Raw genomic sequence first — 22,141 nt, forward strand, 5'->3', positions numbered from 1 at the left:
GAAAACATCCCCCTAGTAGCACTAGGCACCATGGGAAGGGCAAATCATGGAACCTCGGATTCTTCCTGGGAACTGGCAGGACAGGCGGGACCTAAAGAAAGGGAGAAGGTGATTGAAGAAAGCTCTTGAAAGGGTCCCTGAAGAGAATGACTACAAAGTATAGGTTAGGAAGAGAAGTCAACTCAGGAAGCTGACAGTGAGAACTGATGCATTTAAAACCTTGCTGAGGTCAGAAAGTCATTTCTATCAACATAACTAGCCTTCATTCTTTTGATTTTGCCAACAAATAAAATCAGTTTCGTTTTCTTCTGTGTTAACCACCATGACTACAGTTCAAGTGAAAAAGATGTTTGATTATTTAATACACAATTCTTTGCCAAGCATTTCTGTCACTGAAAAGCAAGATAAAAATGACAGAAGAATCATGAGTTGTACCAGGCCGAAATTAATTTGATTAGATAAGGAATAACTACTTAAGCAATCTTTATACTTACAGGTAATTTGTCAATATAGTTAGCATTAGATCTTTCTGAGTAATCCAGTTTAAGTTATAGGTTCAAAAAATAAAGTTCAAACATCTGTAGGGTAGCACAAATATCTGATTTTCAGAAGAGGCTTCCCTGGATCAATTAAAATGGAAGATTCAAATTTTCAGTTAGATAAGGCAATACCCAACTTTTTCAAAAAAGACTTAGGTTAAGTGCTTTGGTGGGAATCCTTACACAAGTATATGGTAATCTGATAACATATTGCACAACAAATCAAGCAAAATGTAATGTTACTGAGAAATACAAACTTTGGGATGTCAGTGACACCTCTTACTACAGAAAATAGTGTCTCTTTTTCTTCATAGCTCTTGGGCCACAAGATTGCTCCAGGAGCTTAGGGTTTAAAATGAAACAAAGGGATAGTCACGGTTAAGGCACTATAAAGCTAACTGTGCCCGAGTCTAGACACTTTGGCTCTCAGGTTAACTCTTTTCTTTTCTTTAATCAGAGATTAAAGATGCCTACTTCCTTTTTCCATTCAAGCAACTGATTGCCTTTGGGTGGGGGGCCGGCGGCTAGTGATGTGCGTGGGAAGGAAAAGGTCAGTTGCCCCAGCTTTTGACTTGAGGTGAGCCAGTAACTCTTTTATGGTTTTTACTACTAAGAAAGGTTTAAAGACTCCTTCCTAAAATATTTTGCATATACCTTTTCTTTTTTCCTAAATGGAAAGATACCGCTATAACCAGACACTAATTTTGAGGTGGAAGTTACATTAGGGCTTCCCTGCTGGCTCAGTGGGAATCTGCTTGCAAAACAGGAAATGCAGGAGACTCAGGTTTGATCCCTGGGTCAGGGAGATCCCTTGAACAGGAAATGGCAAGCCACTCCAGTATTCTTGCCTGGAAAATTCCATGGGCAGAGAAGTCTGGCAGGCTACAACCCACAGAGTTGCAAAGAGTTAAGACACAACAGAGCACTGAGCATGTGTGTGGGTAGCAAGTTACACAGGAGGAAAAAGTTATCTGGGCTAGTGTGTAAACTTCATTCAGTGAAGACTCCTTGGTTAAAACAGCGGAATTTGCTGGTTGGGGAGGAAGGAAAAAACGAGTTGAAACAAAGTGCCAGAATGCTTACTTTCTTGGTCAGCTTCTTCATGGAAGTAAGGGAATTTCCAGGGAGGAGAATGAATTATTCTAAGCAACAACATTTAGGAAGAAAGAAGAGTTCCTGTGATCTTTGGGCCAGTGAGCTATAGAAACTGGTCCCAAGTTGATGGCTCAGAAATGGGGTAGATGAATTGTGAACTGCCCATGTAGTACAGTTAGGAAGTATGTGGATAAAAGTTCCTGGAAGCTGAAGTCTTCTTTATTGACAGAATCCACAGAACATGTGAGGCAGAGATGGCCACAAGGTCCCAACATAGCACATTCTGACATTCAAATTAGACTTATTTAAATGTGGCTCCTTTTGATTCCTACAACTTTGTACTATGATGATTATCTGTACACAGGGATTCTAAATGGAAACAACTCACATCATCATTATCACCCAATTTTTGGAGACTAACAGCTTGGTCCAATTTTTAAGGTAATAGGCCAAAAGACAAAAAAAAGTCAACCAAGTATCAGGCCTAGTCGAGAATGGCTTAACATTATTCATTCTCTTCTTTGAACATTTTACTTAAGTGTTTTATTAGAGCTACTAGCTCAGGGTTTCCACCACGAGCATCAATTTGTTTATAGGCTTTAGATTCAAGCTCTTTAAGAGTATTCCGAGTATATTCGAAGGAACCTACATTCTCAAGGTAATGTACACAGTATTTTTTAATATCTATGTTTTCGGTTCTCTGGCGTAAGATATTCTGCACCTGGGTGCTTTCCGGTCTTGACCAGATAGCATGAATAGTAGGGAATGAGAACTTTCCCTCTGTTAGATCTTCACAAAAGCTTTTGTTTTCACTGTATTCTTTGGAGTGTAGATTAGCGTAATCATCCCTAATTTGGAAAAAGAGCCCAAGTGTATCAAGTAGTGGTTTTAAATCTTCTTTGTAATCAGAGAACAACTGCATGAGACCTACTGCTAATCCAAATAGTCCACCTGTCTTTTGCAGCACCATTGCTTTATACTCTTCTTCGGTGGGACAAGTGTAATTATCCCTCCAGTAGATATCTAGGCCTTGTCCCTGATGGAGTTCTAAAAGCTGGCGGGTAAAGAGCTTTACTGCATCCGGGTGATTGAGGGTTAAGACTTTCTCTAGGCCAAGAAAATATACATAATTAGCAGAATTGATGACAGATGGAATTCCATAGATACTGTGTGCCACTGGAAAGCCACGTCGGAGTTTTGAGTTGTCTTCAATATCATCGATGAGTAAACTGGCATTATGCAACATTTCTGTCACTTCAATGATAATCTAGTAAAAAATACAATTGAAAAATTTCATTTTATTTGAATTATTCAAAAGAGCTTACCAATACTTATTATATAACAGATTATCAGTGTCAGGTGTCTTAGTTTTTATAATTAATTATTATCTAGAGACCTCAATAGAAATAGCATATGATCACTAAACTGAGTTAAGAGCTAGGAATATTTTTACACAGTATCTATTAATTTCTTGGGCTTAAGAATGAAGTTAGAGAACTTCCCTGGTGGTCCAGTGGTTAAGAATATTTCAATTCAGGATATGTGTGTTCAGTCCCTAGTCAGGAACTAGGATCCCACAGGATGCGGGGCAACTAAGACCGTGCCACAACAGAGAGACCACATACTGCAACAAAGATGCTGTGTGCCACAACTAAGGCCTGACGCAGCCATAAACAAATACGTACATACTAAAAAAAAAAATAATGAAGTTATAATTGCCTAAATACCTGTAGCTTGTCTTCTGGAACTTTTAGCCAATGATTAAACGCCTGTGAAAGTTTGGTTCTCACTTGTTTACCTGCATTTAAAGAATACAATTTGGCAATAAATTAATATTTTAATTATAAGGAACACATTCAGAATAAAATAAAATAAAAATAAAGAAACTTCTTCTAAAACTAGTAAGACCTGATAAATTCAGCCCCACCAATTCATTACCTACTATAGAGCTTATCTCCTACTGCTGGGTCCCTACTGCCAAAACTCGTATCTTAAAGACACATAACCTTTTAAAATTTAGGCAGGTGAAACAGATTTATAGTACTCCAGTGGCCCATCTGGAGAAGGCAATGGCAACCCATTCCAGTACTCTTGCCTGGAAAATCCCATGGACGGAGGAGCCTGGTGGGCTGCGGTCCATGGGGTTGCTAAGAGTCGGACATGACTGAGCAACTTCACTTTTACTTTTCACTTTCATGCACTGGAGAAGGAAATGGCAACCCACTCCAGTGCTCTTGCCTGGAGAATCCCAGGGATGGGGGAGCCTGGTGGGCTGCCGTCTATGGGGTCACACAGAGTCAGACATGACTGAAGCGACTTAGCAGCAGCAGCAGTGGCCCATCAGTGCACCCACTCCTTTCATCTTAACTTATATCAACAATTTTGGAATGGAATGGCTTTTATGATCATTCCTTTTATGAAAAGGGAGACAGTCTAGTTAGTGACAGCCTATTTCAGAGACTACAGGTATTTATTTTATTTAATTGAAATATAGTGGATTTATAATGTGTTACCTTTCTACTATAGTGTAAAGTGATTCAGTTATACATATATATACATTCTCTTTTTTAATATTCTTTTACATTATGATTTATCATAGGATACTGAATATAGTTCCCTGAGCTATATAGCAGGACCTTGTTGTTTATCCATCCCATACATAACTATAGGTATTTCTAAGTAAAGGTACTTTGCTACTGAATTACCTTATAAAATGACCTCTTAAAATTATTTACCTTTAAGATTTTAGAGACTGGACAGCTTTGTTTCTTTTCAAGCAAAAAGTAAGATTACCATCCCATGAAGTATTCCTTTTTAACATCCTGAATTTAGTCAAAAGTTAATTTATTTTGACTGGGGCTATTAGTTTTTCAATATTATCTTTTTCTTATACAGAAAGCTCAAGAGAGATATTTGGTTAATAGTCACCTCTAGAAGCTGTTTTAGCCCAGATATAAAGAAATGGTAGCTAAAAACCACAATCAGTTCATTTAATAAAAATGTTCTATGAGATTCCTGCTAAAGTGAATGCATAGCAACATACTAATTGCAGATTAGGCTTCAGAGAAATAGTTACATAAAAAGTTTCAGTAAACAAAAACAGTATTTTCTGAGTCCTATCTGTTTTTCTCTGCACCAATCATCCAAACAAGTGAATACATACACCCTCATCACATACCCAAATGGAAAAAGTTTCACTTTCTGTGAAAAGTCTAAAAGGGAAGGCTCTCTTAGGGTTCTGGAAGTAGTGTCCTCTATTAACCCTTAAGGTGAACAAGGTCTGAGTAGCAATTATACCCTTAACATCTGATGTATTTTCCAGTTTGACAAAGGTCAATCTGGGCTACAATGAGAATGCACAATTGTGCAAAGTAACTTCATCACTTTAAAAAACCAAGCTTCATTTTCATTAGAAGATGAAGAAAACAGAAGCAATGTACAGTCACATTTCCACTGTCATTTCAGAATGTATTTGGAAAATAGTCAAATGAATGGCTTAATTTACACATACTCAGGTTTTGTTTTCAGGTTTTAATATTACAATAATAACTGTTTCCTCTTTAAGACCTTAAGATTACTGACTCCCTTTCTGCACGCTTACTTCTTCCTCGGCTTTCAACCGCAAAGGCCTGGGGACCTACCCTTCTGCATAGGTAAATAAACAAACATAAATACAAGTCATTCTATTAATACTTCACTAGTTCCAAATAGGAAAAGGAGTACGTCAAGGCTGTATATTGTCATCCTGCTTATTTAATTTATATGCAGAGTACATCATGAGAAATGCTGGGCTGGAAGAAGCACAAACTGGAATCAAGATTGCTGGGAGATATAATAACCTCAGATATGCAGACGACACCATCCTTATGGCAGAAAGTGAAGAGGAACTAAAAAGCCTCTTGATGAAGGTGAAAGAGAGTGAAAAAGTTGGCTTAAAGCTCAACATTCAGAAAACAAAGATCATGGCATCTGGTCCCATCACTTCATGGGAAATAGATGGGGAAACAGTGGAAACAGTGTCAGACTTTATTTTTCTGGGCTCCAAAACCACTGCAGATGGTGACTGCAGCCATGAAATTAAAAGACGCTTACTCCTTGGAAGAAAAGTTATGACCAACCTAGATAGCATATTCAAAAGCAGAGACATTACTTTGCCAACAAAGGTTCACCTAGTCAAGGCTATGGTTTTTCCTGTGGTCATGTATGGATGTGAGAGTTGGACTGTGAAGAAGGCTGAGCGCCGAAGAATTGATGCTTTTGAAGTGTGGTGTTGGAGAAGACTCTTGAGAGTCCCTTGGACTGCAAGGAGATCCAATCAGTCCATTCTGAAGGAGATCAGTCCTGGGATTTCTTTGGAAGGAATGATGCTAAAGCTGAAACTCCAGTACTTTGGCCACCTCATGCGAAGAGTTGACTCATTGGAAAAGACTCTGATGCTGGGAGGGATTGGGGGCAGGAGGAGAAGGGGACGACAGAGGATGAGATGGCTGGATGGCATCACTGACTCGATGGACACGAGTCTGAGTGAACTCTGGGAGTTGGTGATGGACAGGGAGGCCTGGCGTGCTGTGATTCATGGGGTCGCAAAGAGTCGGAGACGACTGAGTGACTGAACTGAACTGAATTTCAGAACACCCTAATGTCAAAAATTATTATTATAACCTTTTATTGTAAGAGTAACTTTACAATAAGTGGTCTCACCCACCTTTAAGACACTTTGGTAACTCTGAAGGTCTCTGTGAAAAAAATGCATAACAGTTTCCTGCTTCTTTAGGAAAATCTTTTGAGATTATAGTCTACCATGAATGCAAGAGTATAGTTGATTAAAAAAAAAAGATGGGATACCTAACGAGTCTTAAATATGTTATCCAAAGGCCTAAAGCATTACTTCCGAATAATGAGAATTACAACAAAGCTACTGGAGTAGTTCACTAGGTACGTAAGCATTATTAGTAACATGTAAATACAGGCAGTTCTTGCTTTGTATAGTGGTGGAATGGGAGACACTGGGAGATGCTAGTTAAGACTCTTATAACTGATAACTGGCACATTTTACAGTAGCCCAGTTCCAACCAGTGTTTGCCAGCTCGTAACAAAGTAAGCCCAGCAACAGGCGGGGAGAGTTCAGGAGAAACAGTGTGACCTGTCTCAATTCGAGATCCTAAAATAAGTGAAGCTACTGGCAGCTGAATAAATGTCACCCAAAAGCTGTCCCTTGGCTTTTTCTGTAACAGTTGGCAATGTTCCCTTGTATTCTCCACTTGTTTCTCCTCCATGCTTTTGAAGCATTGACATTAGTAAGTGTGTCTCCATTATAGTCTGCTATGTTGACTTAGCTGCTACTGCTGCTAAGTCACTTCAGTCGTGTCCGACTCTGTGTGATCCCATAGATGGCAGCCACCAGGCTCCCCCGTCCCTGGGATTCTCCAGGCAAGAACACTGGAGTGGGTTGCCATTTCCTTCTCCGATGCATTAAAGTGAAAAGTGAAAGTGAAGTTGCTCAGTCATGTCTGACCCTTAGCAACCCCGTGGACTGCAGCCTACCAGGCTCCTCCGCCATGGGATTTTCCAGGCAAGAGGACTGGAGTGGGGTGCCATTGCCTTCTCAGATTATGGTCTGCTAGAGTAGAAAGCATGATGGTTTCCAAGGTGGAGGTAGAGCTACCACTCTTCTGGCTTTGGACAACCACACTTACCCTCCCCCGGCTCATAAAGAATAGAAATGCCCTAATTTCCACTGAGGTATGCTCATCAAGAAAAGTGTGCACTTTGTTCATTTTAAAGTGTTTATTTCCTTTTGGCTGTGCTGGGTCTTTGTTGCTGCGTGAGCTTTCCTCCAGTTGTGGTGAGTGGGGGCTACTCTCCAGTTGTGGTGTGCGGGGGCTACTCTCCAGTTGTGGTGTGCAGGCCTCTCATTGTGTTGACCCCTCCTGTTGCTGAGCATGGGCTCTAGGGCATGAGGGCTTCCGGAGCTGCAGTTACTGTGCTCTGGAGCACAGGCTCAATAGTTCCAGTATGTGGGCTTAGTTGCTCTGCGGCACTCAGTTTTCTTCCCAGATCAGGGATCGAACCCACATCTCCTGCACTGGTGAGTGGATTCTCTACCACAGAGCCACCAGGGAAGCCCACATGTGCACTTTGGAACCGAAATAAAAAGTTTTAATTGTGACTGAGTTGAGATCATCACTACACTATAGCTGAGACACACTATGAGCTAAATAGGTCTTCCTATGGTTGTCAACTTATCACTTTATTTTCTTTTGGGGCCACACTGCACAGCTTGTGGGATGTCAGGGATTAAATCCAGGTCCTTGGCAGTCAAAGTGCAGAGTCCTAATGACTGGATTGCCAGGGGATTCCCAACTTTTCACCTGAGTAACTGGTTTGAATTTTTATTATGAGAAGCCACATCTATCAAATGCATGACTTTTTACTTGCTACTATCACATCTCAGAAAAGCTAAGGAAAAAAAATTAGCAAAATAAAACAAGCACATACATATGATAAAGCCATGTTCAAGTGACTCATCTTTGTAGAGGAATAATTTAGATTATGCTTCCAAGTAATGTGCTTTGAATGTATTGCTATTCGTCTCTTACAGGAAGTAGTAGTGTTAAAAAATGCTGTCTGGGGTTTCCCTGGTGGTCTGTGGCCAAGGATCCTTCTTGCAATGCAGGGAATACTGGTTCGATCCTTGGTCGGGAAAGATTCCACATGCAGTGGAGCAACTAAACTCATGGGCCACAACTACTGAGTTTGTGCATCTAGAGTCCATGCTCCGCAACGAGCAGCCACTGCGGTGAGAAGCCTGCACCTCGCTGAAGAGTAGCCCCTGCTCGCTGCAACTAGAGAAAGCCGACATGCTGCAACGAGGACCCACCACAGCCAAACAAATAAAAAGTTAAGTGTAGCTTTTTGTTGTGGAGAAGGCAATGGCACCCCACTCCAGTGTTCTTGCCTGGAAAATCCCATGGATGGAGGAGCCTGGTAGGCTGCAGTCCATGGGGTTGCTAAGAGTCGGACACGACTGAGGGACTTCACTTTCACTTTTCACTTTCATGCACTGGAGAAGGAAATGGCAACCCACTCCAGTGTTCTTGCCTGGAGAATCCCAGGGATGGGGGAGCCTGATGGGCTGCCGTCTACGGGGTCGCACAGAGTCAAACATGACTGAAGCGACTTAGCAGCAGCAGCTTTTTGCTGTCATACAAATTGGCATAAAACCCCCTAATATCCAAACAGTAGGGAATAAAAATGTGTCGCATCCATAAAGGATAAAATTTCTAATGAGATACTCAAATGTTTTAAGTATTTTTATTTTTATTTATGTTATAAAATTGGGTATTTTTAAAGAGGTGCCTTAAAAACGTCCCTTTTAAGAAAAAAAGATTGTAAAAGTTTATAATTATTTTCCTTATATGTATCTGAAGATTCCCTAGAGAAGGAAATAGCAACCCACTCCAGTACTCTTGCCTTGAAAATCCCATGGACGGAGGAGCTTGGTGCAGGCTACTATCCATGGGGTCGCAAAGAGTCAGGCACGACTGAGTGACTTCACTTTCACTATATGTATCTCCTTATAGAAAGTCTCAAGAGCTGGCAATTCTAACCTATTCTGTAAGCTAATCTTTAAATGACTACTTCTCTATATAAATGACCCTATATGTATTATGACTAAACTATTACCTGGTAACTGAAGTAAGTACTTGTAAGGTTCTAGAAGAATTCTTTGGACGGTTTCTTGAGTCTTCTCCATTGTTTTTAAATTTCAAAGCTGATCTGTAAAAAAGGAGAAACATAAAGATGATGCAATTGAGTATCAAAGTGGAAAGGAGTTTGTATTTCAAGATGTTTTAGTAAAAGTAAACTTTCAGTTTGGTTTTAAGTGCAAATTCTAGGGGTACTCTTTCTGCCCCCTTCTGATGCCTATGTCAGAAGCTTTCTCTATCTCCTTTATACTTTAATAAAACTTTACTACACAAAAGCTCTGAGCGATCAAGCCTCGTCTCTGGCCCCGGATTGAATTCTTCTCCTCCGGGGGCCAAGAATCCCGGTGTATTCGCGTGATTCAACAACAACCTTTCATCTTGGGGGCTCGTCCGGGATCCTTCAGGACAAGGTAAGGATGCTTGGAGCTTTAGTTCTTTGTTCTCTTAGCGAACACGTTTTCTGCTGTGCTTTACTAACTCAACCGTGTGCTTGTGTGAATGAATGACATGCCCTGCGTAAAACAAGTAAGGAGCCCTCTGTCTGCGTGGGGCTGGTGTCCTCCTGTGCTATTTGTACAAATAAATCTGAGACAGGAAAAAAAAAAAAAAAAGTGCAAATTCTACACTTATGAAATCTTAAAAACAAATCCACAGAATTAGATACTTCTGTATTTGATTAATCATATAAATTAGAAAACATACTTTTTTTCCTAAGAGCATTAAAATGAGTATGTTTTATACATGTGACCGTTAAACAACACTGGGGTTCGGGGCACCAACACCCTCCCCTCTGCAGTTGAAAATCTTGAGTACTATCAATAGTTCACAGTTGAACCTCAGTATCCCTGGTTCTGCAGGCACAGATTTAAGTCTAACCACAAATCATGTAATACTGTAGTATATATTATAAAAAAAAATATGAATATAGGTGGAACCTGAGCAGTTCAAACTCACATTCTTCAAGGGTCAAATGTATATTTAAAACATAAGGAGAATACAAGGAGAAAATTCTTTGATGCATTTTCTTCACAATCCATTTCAGACACTCTGATTAAGACACGCACTAACGAGTGCAATTATAAAAGAAGTTTTTTAAAAATTAGTTAATTTACTAATTTTTGGCTGCTTTGGGTCTTCATTGTTGCACGTGGACTTTCTCTAGTTGTGGCAAGTGGGGCATACTCTTCCTTGTGGTACATGGGCTTCGCACTGTGGTGGCTTCTGTTGTGGAGCACAGGCTCCAGGGCACGTGGGTTTAGTTGTGGCACATGGTTTTAGTTGCCCTTTGGCATGTGTGATCTTCTTGGACCAGGGGTCGAACCAGTGTACCCTGCACTGGTGGGCAGATTCTTATCCACGTACCACCAGGGAAGTCCCTTCAGTGCAATTATATTATTGAAAATATTCCCCTGAGGTGACTTATTATTTTGAATTTTACATTTACTTCAATATTTCCTAAAATTGCACTCACAATTTTACTAGAATCCTCCTTTACTGTTGAATTTCCACTATCTCTTTGTAAATATCTATTGCTACTTTTGTCCTCTTATTAAGGAATTTTCATTTCTGTTTTTGTTTTTTTCTGTTTCTTTTGTTTGGGGGGGTGGTTGCGGGGAAGTCTTCATTCCTAATCTGGACATTTTAGAAGGTTTCTCACCTCTGTCTACTTTCGTTTTTTGAGACAATGATTTGGTCCCAAGGATCATGCTAAAGGATTGAAAGGTGTGTTTTCTACAGTCTACTCTTGAATATCTAGGTGAAAGGATCATAAAAATCTGCACTTCCCAAAGGAAATCCTTTTAGCGATATGAATCCAAAGAGAAAATTTCCATACAGAAAACTGCTACATATGCCTTGAACAACAATTAAGTATGTCCCAAGGTAAAAAAAGTTCAGAAAATACTTTGAAATAATCTAAATACCAGTTTGGTAACCTGATGTGTGCTCAGTCATGTCTGATTCTTTGTGACCCCACAGACGGTAGCCCGCCAGGCTCCTTTGTCCACAGAATTTTCCAGGCAGGAATACTGGAGTGGTTTGCCATTTCTTTCTCCAGGGGATCTTGCCTACCCAGGGACTGACCCTGTCTCCTGCATTGGCAGGCTGATTCTTTACCCCTGTGTCACCTGGAAGTAACCTAATAACACCTATACTGTTTAAAGTCTAACAAAAATTACCTTATTCTTAAGAGATTAAAAAAGAAGATGATATGCAGGAAGAATAATCACTCAGGGAAAAGATTACTTAACAGAATTAAAAGAATTTTAAAAATGTACCATATATATACTATTTTATTTAAACCAATTAGTAGCCACTCTTCTCAACTAGGTTGAGAACAAATATTCTGTTTATCTTTTTCACAGCCTCCAGAACACAGAATTTGAAAATCGATATGCACTTCCCTAGTGGTCCAGTGGTTAAGAAACCACACTTCCGACGCAGCGGGCAGAGTTTGGATCTCTGGTTGGGGAACTAAAATCCCACACGCCATGCGGTGTGGCCAAAAGAAAAATAAAAACTTGTAAGAACAACTCTGAATAATTCTGTTTTGTCTCTGTCTAGACTAGGAGCACGGAGAAGGCAATGGCACCCCACTCCAGTACTTTGCCTGGAAAATCCCATGGATAAAGGAGCCTGGTGGGCTGCAGTCCATGGGGTCCCTAAGAGTCGGACACCACTGAGCAACTTCACTTTCACTTTTCACTTTCATGCATTGGAGAAGGAAATGGCAACCCACTCCAGTGTTCTTGCCTGGAGAATCCCAGGGACCGGGGAGCCTGGTGGCTGCCGTCTGCGGGATCACAGAGAGTTGAACACGACTGAAGTGGCTTAGCAGCAGCAGCAGCAGCAGACTAGTAGCAACTATACACTCCTGGATAGATATCAGAGCTAATCTGTTTCAATTCTGTGGGTTTTGTTTGATGTTTTTTCCAACTGAAAAATCAGTTATGAATTTTTTAAAAAATCATCCTTTCCTTTGATTATTCAAGAAAGTTTAAGAATACTCACCTAACAAATAGGTCATTAATGTTCCTTTCCCAAAAAACGTTTATATGAAAGTATTCTCAACAGTGGGGAAACATAGAAGCCTCAATTTTTCTAGGTACTGAAAACCAGTCTGTTTCTTGTCTTGTGTAGTTTAACTGTTGCTACATTACAACTCTGTGACAATAATTATTACAGTTGCTGTAATAATTAAGTTATAAATATATTAATTAATAAATTATAAATAAGTTACTCTGACCTTTTTCTTTACCCAAAAGACTGCAATTTACCACACCTAGAAATTTTAGCTGTCACATAGGAGACCTGAGTATAAAGAGGCATTACTGTGTTACATGAACTCTACTAATTTTTAAAATATTTTATTGATGTATAGTTCATTACAATGTCGTGCCTAGAGTGAACAACCACCATAGATTGCCTCTGTTCAGTCTGAAACTACTCATTTTCAAAACTGGGAAACTGCCTTAAATTTGTTCAAACAATATATTATGAATAGTAATTAACACAAAATCAAACTCTCTTCTCCATGGAGACAATAACCCCCAGGCTGGACTCCCTGGTACCTGCCCCTCTCTTCTAGTCCTCTAGTCTTCACCCTGTGACCTTTCCTAAATTCAAATCTGGTCCTATCTCCCCTCTGATCGGGAACCCTTACATATTATCCCATGGCTCTTAAACAGAACAAAACTCCCTAACAAAGCGTGTCAGGTTCGCACAGTCAAACCCCCAGCCCTCCAGCCTCAGTTCTTCGTATTTTAAAAAGCTCCCCGCTGGCATAAGGCTTTCCAACATGATACCGTTTCTGTCTGGAATGTTCTTTCCTTAAGTTAAACTCCTGCTAAACTTTCTGCTCTCAGCTCGATCTTTACTTGCTCGGGAAAGCCTTCCCTCATCTCCCTATTTCCAATTCTCTTATCACCATTACATTCTCTCCAGTAGCAATCACACCTGTTGCAATTTCACACTGAGGTGTGAGTCCATCCTGTCCGTCTTACGCTCAGATTCAGGAAGGCAGGGGTCATACCAGTTTTTTCACATGGTAGGCGCTCAAATATGTGAAATGAACGCCGGAACCAACGGCAAGTGCCTTCCAACGCGTTAGAGAATAAACTCAAGGCACACTCCGGCATGGAAAAGTGAAAATATCACGCAAAGTGTTTTTTTTTTTTTTTTTTTTTTCTTTAAAGGGAAGGATCTGGTTTCAGTATTGCCAAATCGACATACAAATATAAGGACGGCTGCGGAGCGCAGAGTGCATCCGTCCAAAATCCGGGAGATGATGGATGGGTCTGAAGAAAATTGCCGGAGAGACACAGGGAGGGAATTTAAATAACTTCGAGTCAGATTTTTAACACAGGCTTGGCAGAAGAGCTTCAGACGTCGACTCCCCTAGCACAGGGTCGGTGAGGTGCCCGCTTCCTCTCAGCCCAGAGGGCCCCTTCCGCCCCGCTGGGTCCCTTACAGCTCCTCCCCTTCTCCAGCCAGAGGATGGAAAATTCATACACAATCCGGTTCAGCATCCGGGTCCTCACCCTCCTTTCTTTCTTTCCTCTCAGCTCCGCCTCCCAGCCTCCCCCACCCACCTCCCCATCCGGGTTCCCCCCAGCCGCCACCACAGCCACTCACGGTTCGAGGATGATATCACAACTTTCACGCCGCGGGTCCGGGAGTAAGCTGTACCCAGTATCAGCTTCCCAGCTTATAGTTCAGAGTAAGAGTCCCTCCGATGCCTACATGAATACCTCCCCCTATTTCACCACAGAACTCGCCGCCCTCCTCGGCCGCCGACGACCCCGCATTACTCGGTGCAATAAAATGCGCCATCCCGGTCACACTGCGCAGGCGTCGTTGCCACCTCCCCTCTGCTTTGTTGCTCCGCCCCCTTTCTACCCCCCTGCCTGGCTCACGGAGGAGCGGGGCATTGCGGGTCTTGCAGTTCTCCGGAGGGAGGCTTCGCGCATTGGCCCGAAAGGCTGGACTGCATTTCCCGGGGAGCTTTGAGGCGTAACTTTCTGTTTCCATAGAACTGGTGGGAAAATGGCGTCGTTGTTTGTATCGCGGGGACCAATAGGAACAGGGTATAGGCGGGTTCTAAAGGAGCCTAACCAATCCGAGGTCGTCTAAGAAGCCATCCGGGAAAGAGGTAGGGGAGGGGAAAAAAGTCTAGGGGAGGGGAGAAAGGAGGGAAGGGGGGTACTTGGGGTGGGGGGGAAGCGATGTTTGCCCGTCAGTCGAGTCCGGAGTGAGGAGCTCGGGCGCTGGAGCGGAGGGAGACTCTTCAGCTTAAGCTTGCCGCTGCCACGGCCACCGCCTGTACTTTTGCTCGGAGGGAGTCGCAGAGGGTCTGTCGCCGCCGTCCTCTGGAGGGCAGCGCGATTGGGGGCCCAGACCTCCAGTCCGGGAGAGATTTTTCGTCGTCCCCCCTCCCCCCAGCGAGGGAGCCCGAGCGGCCGCCAAACAAAGGTACCAGTCGCCGCCGCGGGAGGAGGAGGAGCCGGAGCTTCAGCCTCAGCAACCGCTGGACCCGCCGCCCTTCTTCCCCCATCTCTCCCCCGGCCCTGCTGGTTTGGGGGGGGGAGCAGGGAAGGGGACTCTGGACGTGCCAGGGTCGGAGCTCGCCTCCGAGGAAGGTAGGGACATTTTCTGAGGCTTTCGCGGTCTCGTAAGGGGGTCTTTAAGGGAGTCACTGGGCCCGGCCGAGGACCCGGGGAAGGTCGCTCTGGTGGTCTCCCCGGGCACGGATATTCGGGGCCTCGGCCTCCATGGAGCTCCCCCCGTTCCCCGCAGTTGCCGAGTCCGAGTCGCCCCCCAGCCTAGCGGCCGCACACTCAGCGCTTTAGCGTCCCTCGGCCGCGGTGGGGGGCCCGGGTCGGTGGGGGAGCTCTGCCGCCTCCTGGCCCCTCGGCGCTCTCGCCGTCCCCTCGGATCCCGCTCCCACTTGTCGGGTGTCCATCTCGGAGCGGGACGTGGGCTGAGGCTCTGCGGCGGGTCGGTGCAGCTCGCGGCCCGCCCGGCCCGTCCGTCGCCCCTGCTGTGCTCCCCCAGGCCCGGCTTGCGCCCGCTTGGACTTGGGGTGCGCGGCCCTTTCGAGGGGGAGCTGCCGGAACGGCGCGGAGGCCCTCGGGCAGGAGGGCGCCCGGCCCCGCGCCGGCTCCCAGGCTTGTTGTGAGTTTCTTCTCTGACAGAAATGGCGTCATTGTCGGAGACGGGAAACTCCGTCGGGTCCCGACAATGGGGACGGGAAGCTGTCGAGCTGTGTAGGTGGCCGGGTTTGCGGGGATGGCGGGGCCAGAGGGGACCCTGGATCGGCGTGTGGTGGTTTGGGGGCTGACGCCTCCTTGAGCTCCTTTTCGGCGTGCAGGCTTCGTTGGAGTCTCTCCGCCTCCGCCAGTGCAGAGGGGTGCCCGTGATGTTGACGGGGTGTCTTTTGTTTCTTCTCCAGGTGCAGGTGAATCTGGTATTTTCGGGGAGATCGCGACCCCAGGATCATCATGAAGGTAAGATCACCTGCAGAAGTCGAGCCTCGGGGGCTAGAGAATCTAGAAAGTGGGGGCTTTGATTGAGTTCGGGTAGGGGGCCCCTCCGAGTTTTGCCGAGGAAGGTGTGTGTGGTGGCTTGGCGCCCGAGCTCGTCCCCGGAGACGACGAGGGTCAGCTGATGTGGATATCGGTGGGCTTTGCTGTGGAGTTGGAGCTGATTATCGGATATCTCGCTGAGGATGATTTTTCCTCATAGAACCTCTCTTTTTGCGGGGAATGAGAGAAATAGCTGCGTGAATTTAAGTGTTTTAAAAGCAGGTCAAGTAATCTGATTCTAGAAACTGAACTGTATTGTGGTTCTATCGGTTACACTGATGAAAGAACATCTCATTTATTGTGTGAACAGTATTGTGAATTTTTAACAGAAGACCTCCTTGCTTAAGGGAATTATAATCTTAATTGAAAGATTTTTTGAAGAGAATGTTGGTGATCTTTCCATAATTCAGAGATAGCAGTTAGTTGTTTCTTGTATTTCCGGGATTTAGGATTATATGGTGTATTTTCCTCTGCTGATCCATTAGGTCTATTAATTATCAGGTGCTGTATTGCATTGTGATAAAACCGATGGCCAGGTTCCTTTTAAATGTAAACATATTAACTGAGGGGAGGATATTGTCTAAAAGAGTAGGGTTTGCGTAAATGGTTGAAGACATTATAGTCATAAACTTAGTACAGGTTGTTTTTTCACTTTAGAGAATATGTGATTGAATGCTGCCATATTTTTTAACGCCACTTCAGGATGAAAAGCCTTAGATATCTGAAATGTTTAGATTCAGCTAGTGGAACTTAGAGATTAGCAGGTATTTTTCATCCATTACAAATTCAGAAGAGCTTGAAAAGAGTATGCAACAGTTAGTATGTTAAAATGTAAATTCCAACCACTTTTGACAGTCCTTTGAATTATTTTTAAAAAATTTTTAATTCTCTTCAGAATTAGGACCACTTTTATAGTACTGCATCCAAATTAAAATTTGTAGTACTTGTTCATGGTAGAAAGTGAAAGCTGTGACTACTTAAATATTTATCAGCTATACAAAGTAGTTAAATTCAGTCCTTTTTTTTTTTTTTTTTAGGTTGTTTTCTTTTTGAGTTTGAGGTGCTATAAACTCCTACATGAAACAGTTTAAATCTGATGAATTACTATTTAACCTTCATGTAAATAAAAAAAACAATCAGTGATGTTTCAGAAATGAACCCCTTTTGTTAATCACAGATGCTAGCTCCGTCACCTTCTGTCTGACCTGTGTGAAACAGTGACAAGTAAATTTTTTAGAAAAAATTATATCTTCTTTGGCATTGGACAGCAATTTCTATAGAAAAATGTTGGGTTGAATGATTTAAGTTTATAGGGTGAATAATACAGGAGTTAGTTTGGAATAAATGTTGTAATCTGTCAAAGTTTCCAGTGGAGTGCCTGGCACATCTAGGGTACTGTGTTAATTTTTGGTTAAAGGAAATGTAGTAAGTTGAAGGTCTTTTAGATTTTCTTTTTCTCTCTTCCTTTCATTTTTTTTTTAAACCTGTTTAAAAAATGAAAGTACATTGGAAACTTCAGCTTGAAAGTTTCATAGTATTAGGCAAATGCAATTTTTTGGTGTTATTTTAGAACAACTCATTTTAAAGATTCAGCATTTCTGTTATTATTGCCTTTAAACAAAAAGTTACTAATAATGTTAAAAAGAAAGAATTGCTAAAATAATCTTCCAATTTTATACAAGAAGGTCTGTTTTTATCAGTACAGTAAGTCCTCTCTTTGGGAATCTACTAGTAATCATAAGTTCTAAAAGCTTATTTCCTTTAACTTAAAAAGTTGAGAGGCTGCCCATGGTTGGTATTTGCTTTAACAAAATTGTAATTCAAAAAGTATGTAGTACTGATTATATTAGACTTTAGATTTTCTCTTTTGTGTGTTCCCAGTCTCTATATTGTAATGACAACTAAGCCATGGTAGGACCTAGGTCAATTATCAGATCTACCAAAGAAATTTGTACTTTGTAGCAAGCTTTTAAGTTCGTATTATTTGTCCTCCTAGCCACAGTAAATTTTATTAAGTGACAGCGTATTGAGGTAACTGAAAAAGTGTGTAGGAATACACTTTTTGGGTTGTTGCTTTAGAGTCCCAAGGCAAGGAAAAATACACATATCATTTTAAATATTGTATGTTTTAGAAGCAGTTTTCCTGTAGTACTGCCTTTAAAAATTTATTTAAATAAATAAAGCCCCTTTACTATATCTGTGGTTCTGCCCGCTGTGTTTTGAGAAATGGCTATAACGTAAAAGCGGTTTTGTGCTTTAACATGGAGCATGACGTTGGCGTTGTGTTGGGTCTACTTTTCATACTTGTGATAAGCCTTTCAATGTCGTTGATAGCACACTGTGAGGAAATGATAGATTATTGAAGTCCGTAAATCATTCTAAGACTTACGTCAGTTACATTTTGCTTTTTTCTAAATTTCTTTCTTTTTTTTGCTTTTATATCGTACATGTTACTAACATTTCTCATTACACTGCAGTAAATTTTCAAGTGGATATGGAATAGAGTAGACATTTCAGAGTCTTTAGGGGATAAGTGATTCAGATGGTTGTGCTTAGGATCTGGGGAGATGGGCTTTTTCGGATGTACCATTCTCTCCTCAGTAATCACTGTCTGAGACCACATAAAAATAATGGATTGATTGCACGTGCCTATTGAAGTATCCTTTGTGTGAGTGAGTGTTCTCAGTCCCTCTCTGCCCACCCCACCCTTCTCCTTTCCTCTCTCTCCCTCCCTCTTTCCCCTCTACCTTTCCTTCCTCTCTGTTTTTTTTTTTCCTTCCTTCCTCTCCTCATCTATCCTTCTTTTCTCTCTCCCCGTTTTATAAATCTTTGACTCAACAACAACCCCTTCCATGTGTCAGGGAGTGTGACATGAAGGTAAATAACGTCAGTCCTGTTCTCAAGGAGCTCATAATTTAGTTGAAGACACAGAAAAATAAAGCAAATGGTACATATTGAATTATACAAGTATTTTTTGCTGTACAGTATTTGTGATTAGTGCAATGGGAGGACAGAAGAGGACATCTAAAGCAGAGAGCCACGGAAAGTTCTTTGGTGGACTTGGCATCTAAGCTGAAAGTTAAAGCTTTTGCTAGGTAAGAAGAGTAGAAAAGAGTGTTTCAGAGAGGGAACAACATACTGGAAAATAAAGGAAAAAAACCAGATGATGTATCTGGGAACTGTAAGTAGTTCAGTGTGACTGAGGTTGACATAAAGTGTGATGCATCGGGGGTGGGAATAGAAGGGCAGTGACGGGAGATGAAAGTAAGTCAGGGAGCCGAAAAAGTTCTGAAAAGCTACGTGGAACCACTGAATGTCAGGGTACTGGGCTTATACTAGAGAGAGATCACTTTGGTAGTATTGTAGTGAAATATCTAAAGGGAAATCTGAATGGAAAATCTGGAAATTCCAGGTGATAGATAAGTCAAAGTGAGAATGAATAAGGAGCTGACTCATGGGAGACTTAGTTCCAACTAATTCATGGGAGACTTAGTTCCAGGTGATAAATCAAAGTAAGAAGTGAACAAGGAGCTAATTCCATGGGAGTAGAACCAGAGGGAATAGATCTGAAATATCCAGGAAGTAAAATTGAGGACTAGCAACTCACCCTGGGGTAGAAGGAAGATGGAGGTTTCTGTCTTGGAGTATGAGATAGATGTTATTTTATTTTGAACTATGCTGTGACTGGAGTAAACAGGAATAAGGTTTTGAGTATTCAAGGGACCTGTAGGAGGTCCACATCCAAGTGGACTTAACTAATTAAGATATAAGAGTAAGGGAGCAGGTAGAATGAAGAGAAATTGGAGGCTTGGTTAATCCAGTGTGAATGTTAACCTCATAGTTAATATTTATGGTATTTCAGGGTACTTGGACCCATAATATGACAAACGTATTTTGTGCTATAAACTTGTGATCTTTTTGATGAATAGATAATTTTGTAAAACACTGACTTGTTTTCTGTCCAAATTTCTAATCCTTTGCTTATTGTAATTTTTAAAAATGTGGTAGATATTTCACAGAAGAATGTGTTTTTGCTAGCTTACCTTGTAGATTCAGTCACTGAAGAGATACCATGTGCCTTGTTTGTACTAGATGTGACTGTAGGTATTGAGGATACAGCAGTAAACAAAATAAGAATTCTTAACCGTTGTGGACTTTACAGTTGACGCTGGACCTGCACTTACACGTGGGTTTTTGATAAATACAGGCATAGTGATACCTGTACATGTCCGACTCTTTGCGACCCCGTGTAGCCCACCGGGCTCCTCCGTCCATGGGATTCTCCAGGCAAGAATACTGGAGTGGGTTGCCATTTCCTTCTCCAGGAGATCTTCCCATCCTAGGGTTCGAACCCAGGTCTCCAGCATTGTAGGCAGATGCTTTACCATCTGAGCCACCAGGGAAGTAAATACAGGTATATGTAGTGTAAATGTATGTCCTTTTTCTTATGATCTTAATAATATTTTCTTTTCTCTGGCTTACTTTATTGTAAGAATACAGTGTAAAATACATATACAAAATATGTTTATCGACTTTGTATGTTATTGGTAAGGCTTTTGGTTAACATCGAACTATTAGTGGTTAAATGTGGGGGGAGTCTGAAGTTATACATGGATTTTCCATTGCATGGGGAGAGTGGGGGCCCCTTATCTTTGTGTTGTTCAAAGATCGACTGTATTAGGGTGGATAGACACCAAACCAAAAGAAAAAAGTGGTAAGTTCTATGAAGGGAGATGAAGCAGAATCAGGTTAAAAGGGTAGAGTGACCGAGAGTGTGACTTTAGGTTAGATTGTTTGATCTTGAAATGTTTAAGGAGCAGGAAGGTGTCCTTTAGGGCTGAAGTGGGAGGAGACGAGGCTTGAGAGCTCACAAGGGCCAGAACAATGTAGGGCCATGTAGGCCATGGTAAGGACTTAAAGTCTGAGTGTGCTAGGAAGTCACTGAAGAGTCTCAAGCCAGAGAGTGAAGTGATTGAGTAGGGGGTCAGCTGCAGAGGAATGGGAGTGGAGGTAGGGAGGCGAGCTGCAAGTCAGTTTGATGAGAGACGGAAATAGACCAGGTGTGGGAAATGGTTGTATTGAAGGTGGGGATATAGGAGTGTAATGAATTGGGTATGAGGTTTCTGCTTACTGCTGTTTATAGATGACTAACCCTCCCATCCCCAGTCCCTTTAAAAAAATCTTTTTGCTGTGATTTGTTGGTGGATAGATTCTTGGAACTGAGTACAGCCAAGAAGCCATTCCCAGCTCTTTGTTGCTGTTTAGTTGCTCAATTGTGTCCCGTTCTTTGCGACCCCATGACTGGAGCACCAGGCTTCCCTGTCCTTCACTGTCTCCCAGAGTTTGCTCGAACTCATGTCCATCGAATCGGTGATGCCATCCAACTGTCTCATCCTCTGTCACCTGTTCTCTTCCTGCCCTCAATCTTTCTCAGCATCAGGTCTTTTCCAGTGATTTGGCTCTCTGCATCAGGTGGCCAAAGTATTGAAGCTCCCAACTCTTGGCCTTCCATTGTTAGTGGACAGTGAACACTGAACTGAGCAGTCCTTTCTGTTATTTTGTTTTGCTTTTGAATTTTAGGGAATGAGGTAAAATTCACCCTTTAAAAAAGTATTTATTTATAAATTTTGTTATGCCAGGTCTCAGTTGCAGCATTGCAGGGTCTTCAGTTGTGGCAAGCGGTATCTAGTCCCTGACCAGGGTTTGAACCCAGGCCCCCTGCTCTGGTAATGCAGAGTCTTAACCCCTGGACTACCAGGGAAGTCCCGAAATTCATCCTTTTAAAGTACACAATTCAGTACTTTTTCACAGATTGTTTCTGTCACTGCTGTCCAACTCCAGAACATTTTCATTTTCCCCGGAGAGACCTGTTATCCATTAGCAGTTACTCTTTGTTCTCCCTTCCCTCGATCCTTCCTCTGGCAATCACTAATTTACTTGCTGTGTCTAAGAGTTTGCCTATTCTTGACATTTTCTAGCAATGGAATCATACAATACGTGACCTTTTGTGTTTGACTTCTTTCACCTATCATAATATTCTCAGGATTCATTCATTTTGAGGCATATGTCAATATTTCATTCCTTTTAATTGCTGAATAATATTTCATTTCCCTGGGTATACCACATTTTGTTGGTTCGTTTATTTCTACTTTTGCCTATTATGAATGATGTTGCTGTTAACATTTGTTTCAGGCTTTTGTGTGAACATACATTTTCC

General features: G+C 42.1%; 2 protein-coding genes across 16 annotated transcripts in view; one reads left to right on the top strand and one right to left on the bottom strand.

Annotated features, from left to right (window-relative positions):
* Positions 1 to 1,831: 1,831 nt before the first annotated feature.
* On the bottom strand, positions 1,832 to 14,185 carry GGPS1 (geranylgeranyl diphosphate synthase 1). Its single transcript, XM_086382870.1, has 4 exons — positions 13,976 to 14,185; positions 9,321 to 9,413; positions 3,362 to 3,432; positions 1,832 to 2,901 (listed from the first exon to the last, which is right to left on the bottom strand). Exons 2-4 carry the CDS (start codon positions 9,388 to 9,390, stop codon positions 2,140 to 2,142), a joined length of 903 nt encoding a protein of 300 aa, XP_086238996.1. The 5' UTR covers positions 9,391 to 9,413; positions 13,976 to 14,185; the 3' UTR covers positions 1,832 to 2,139.
* The window catches only part of ARID4B (AT-rich interaction domain 4B), a 139,096-nt gene continuing 131,135 nt past the window's right edge, over positions 14,181 to 22,141 (top strand). For 8 of the 15 annotated variants that reach the window (XR_015157151.1, XR_015157150.1, XR_015157152.1 and 5 more), the window contains exons 1-2: positions 14,572 to 14,979; positions 15,792 to 15,846. Coding sequence is in view for 12 of the 15 variants with exons in the window: in XM_086382858.1 (XP_086238984.1) it covers positions 15,841 to 15,846 (6 nt within the window). In the remaining 3 variants the exon portion in view is untranslated. Of the gene's footprint in view, positions 14,493 to 14,571; positions 14,980 to 15,791; positions 15,847 to 22,141 lie in introns of those variants that run through there. The other 7 variants (XM_086382859.1, XM_086382862.1, XM_086382866.1 and 4 more) reach the window with 2 other exon arrangements.

This window comes from Bos grunniens, chromosome 28 (genome assembly GCF_055505025.1).
Source record: "Bos grunniens cultivar Pamir isolate PY7600 chromosome 28, Bosgru_T2T1.0, whole genome shotgun sequence".
Lineage (NCBI taxonomy): Eukaryota > Metazoa > Chordata > Mammalia > Artiodactyla > Bovidae > Bos > Bos grunniens.

Coding starts and splice junctions, on each gene's coding strand:
- GGPS1 (XM_086382870.1), bottom strand. CDS start 9,390: ATGGAGAAGACTCAAGAAACCGTCCAAAGAATTCTTCTAGAACCTTAC. Junction 3,433..9,320: donor GTACTTACTTCAGTTACCAG/GTAATAGTTTAG, acceptor CTTTAAATGCAG/GTAAACAAGTGAGAACCAAA. Junction 2,902..3,361: donor TTCCAGAAGACAAGCTACAG/GTATTTAGGCAA, acceptor ATTTTTTACTAG/ATTATCATTGAAGTGACAGA.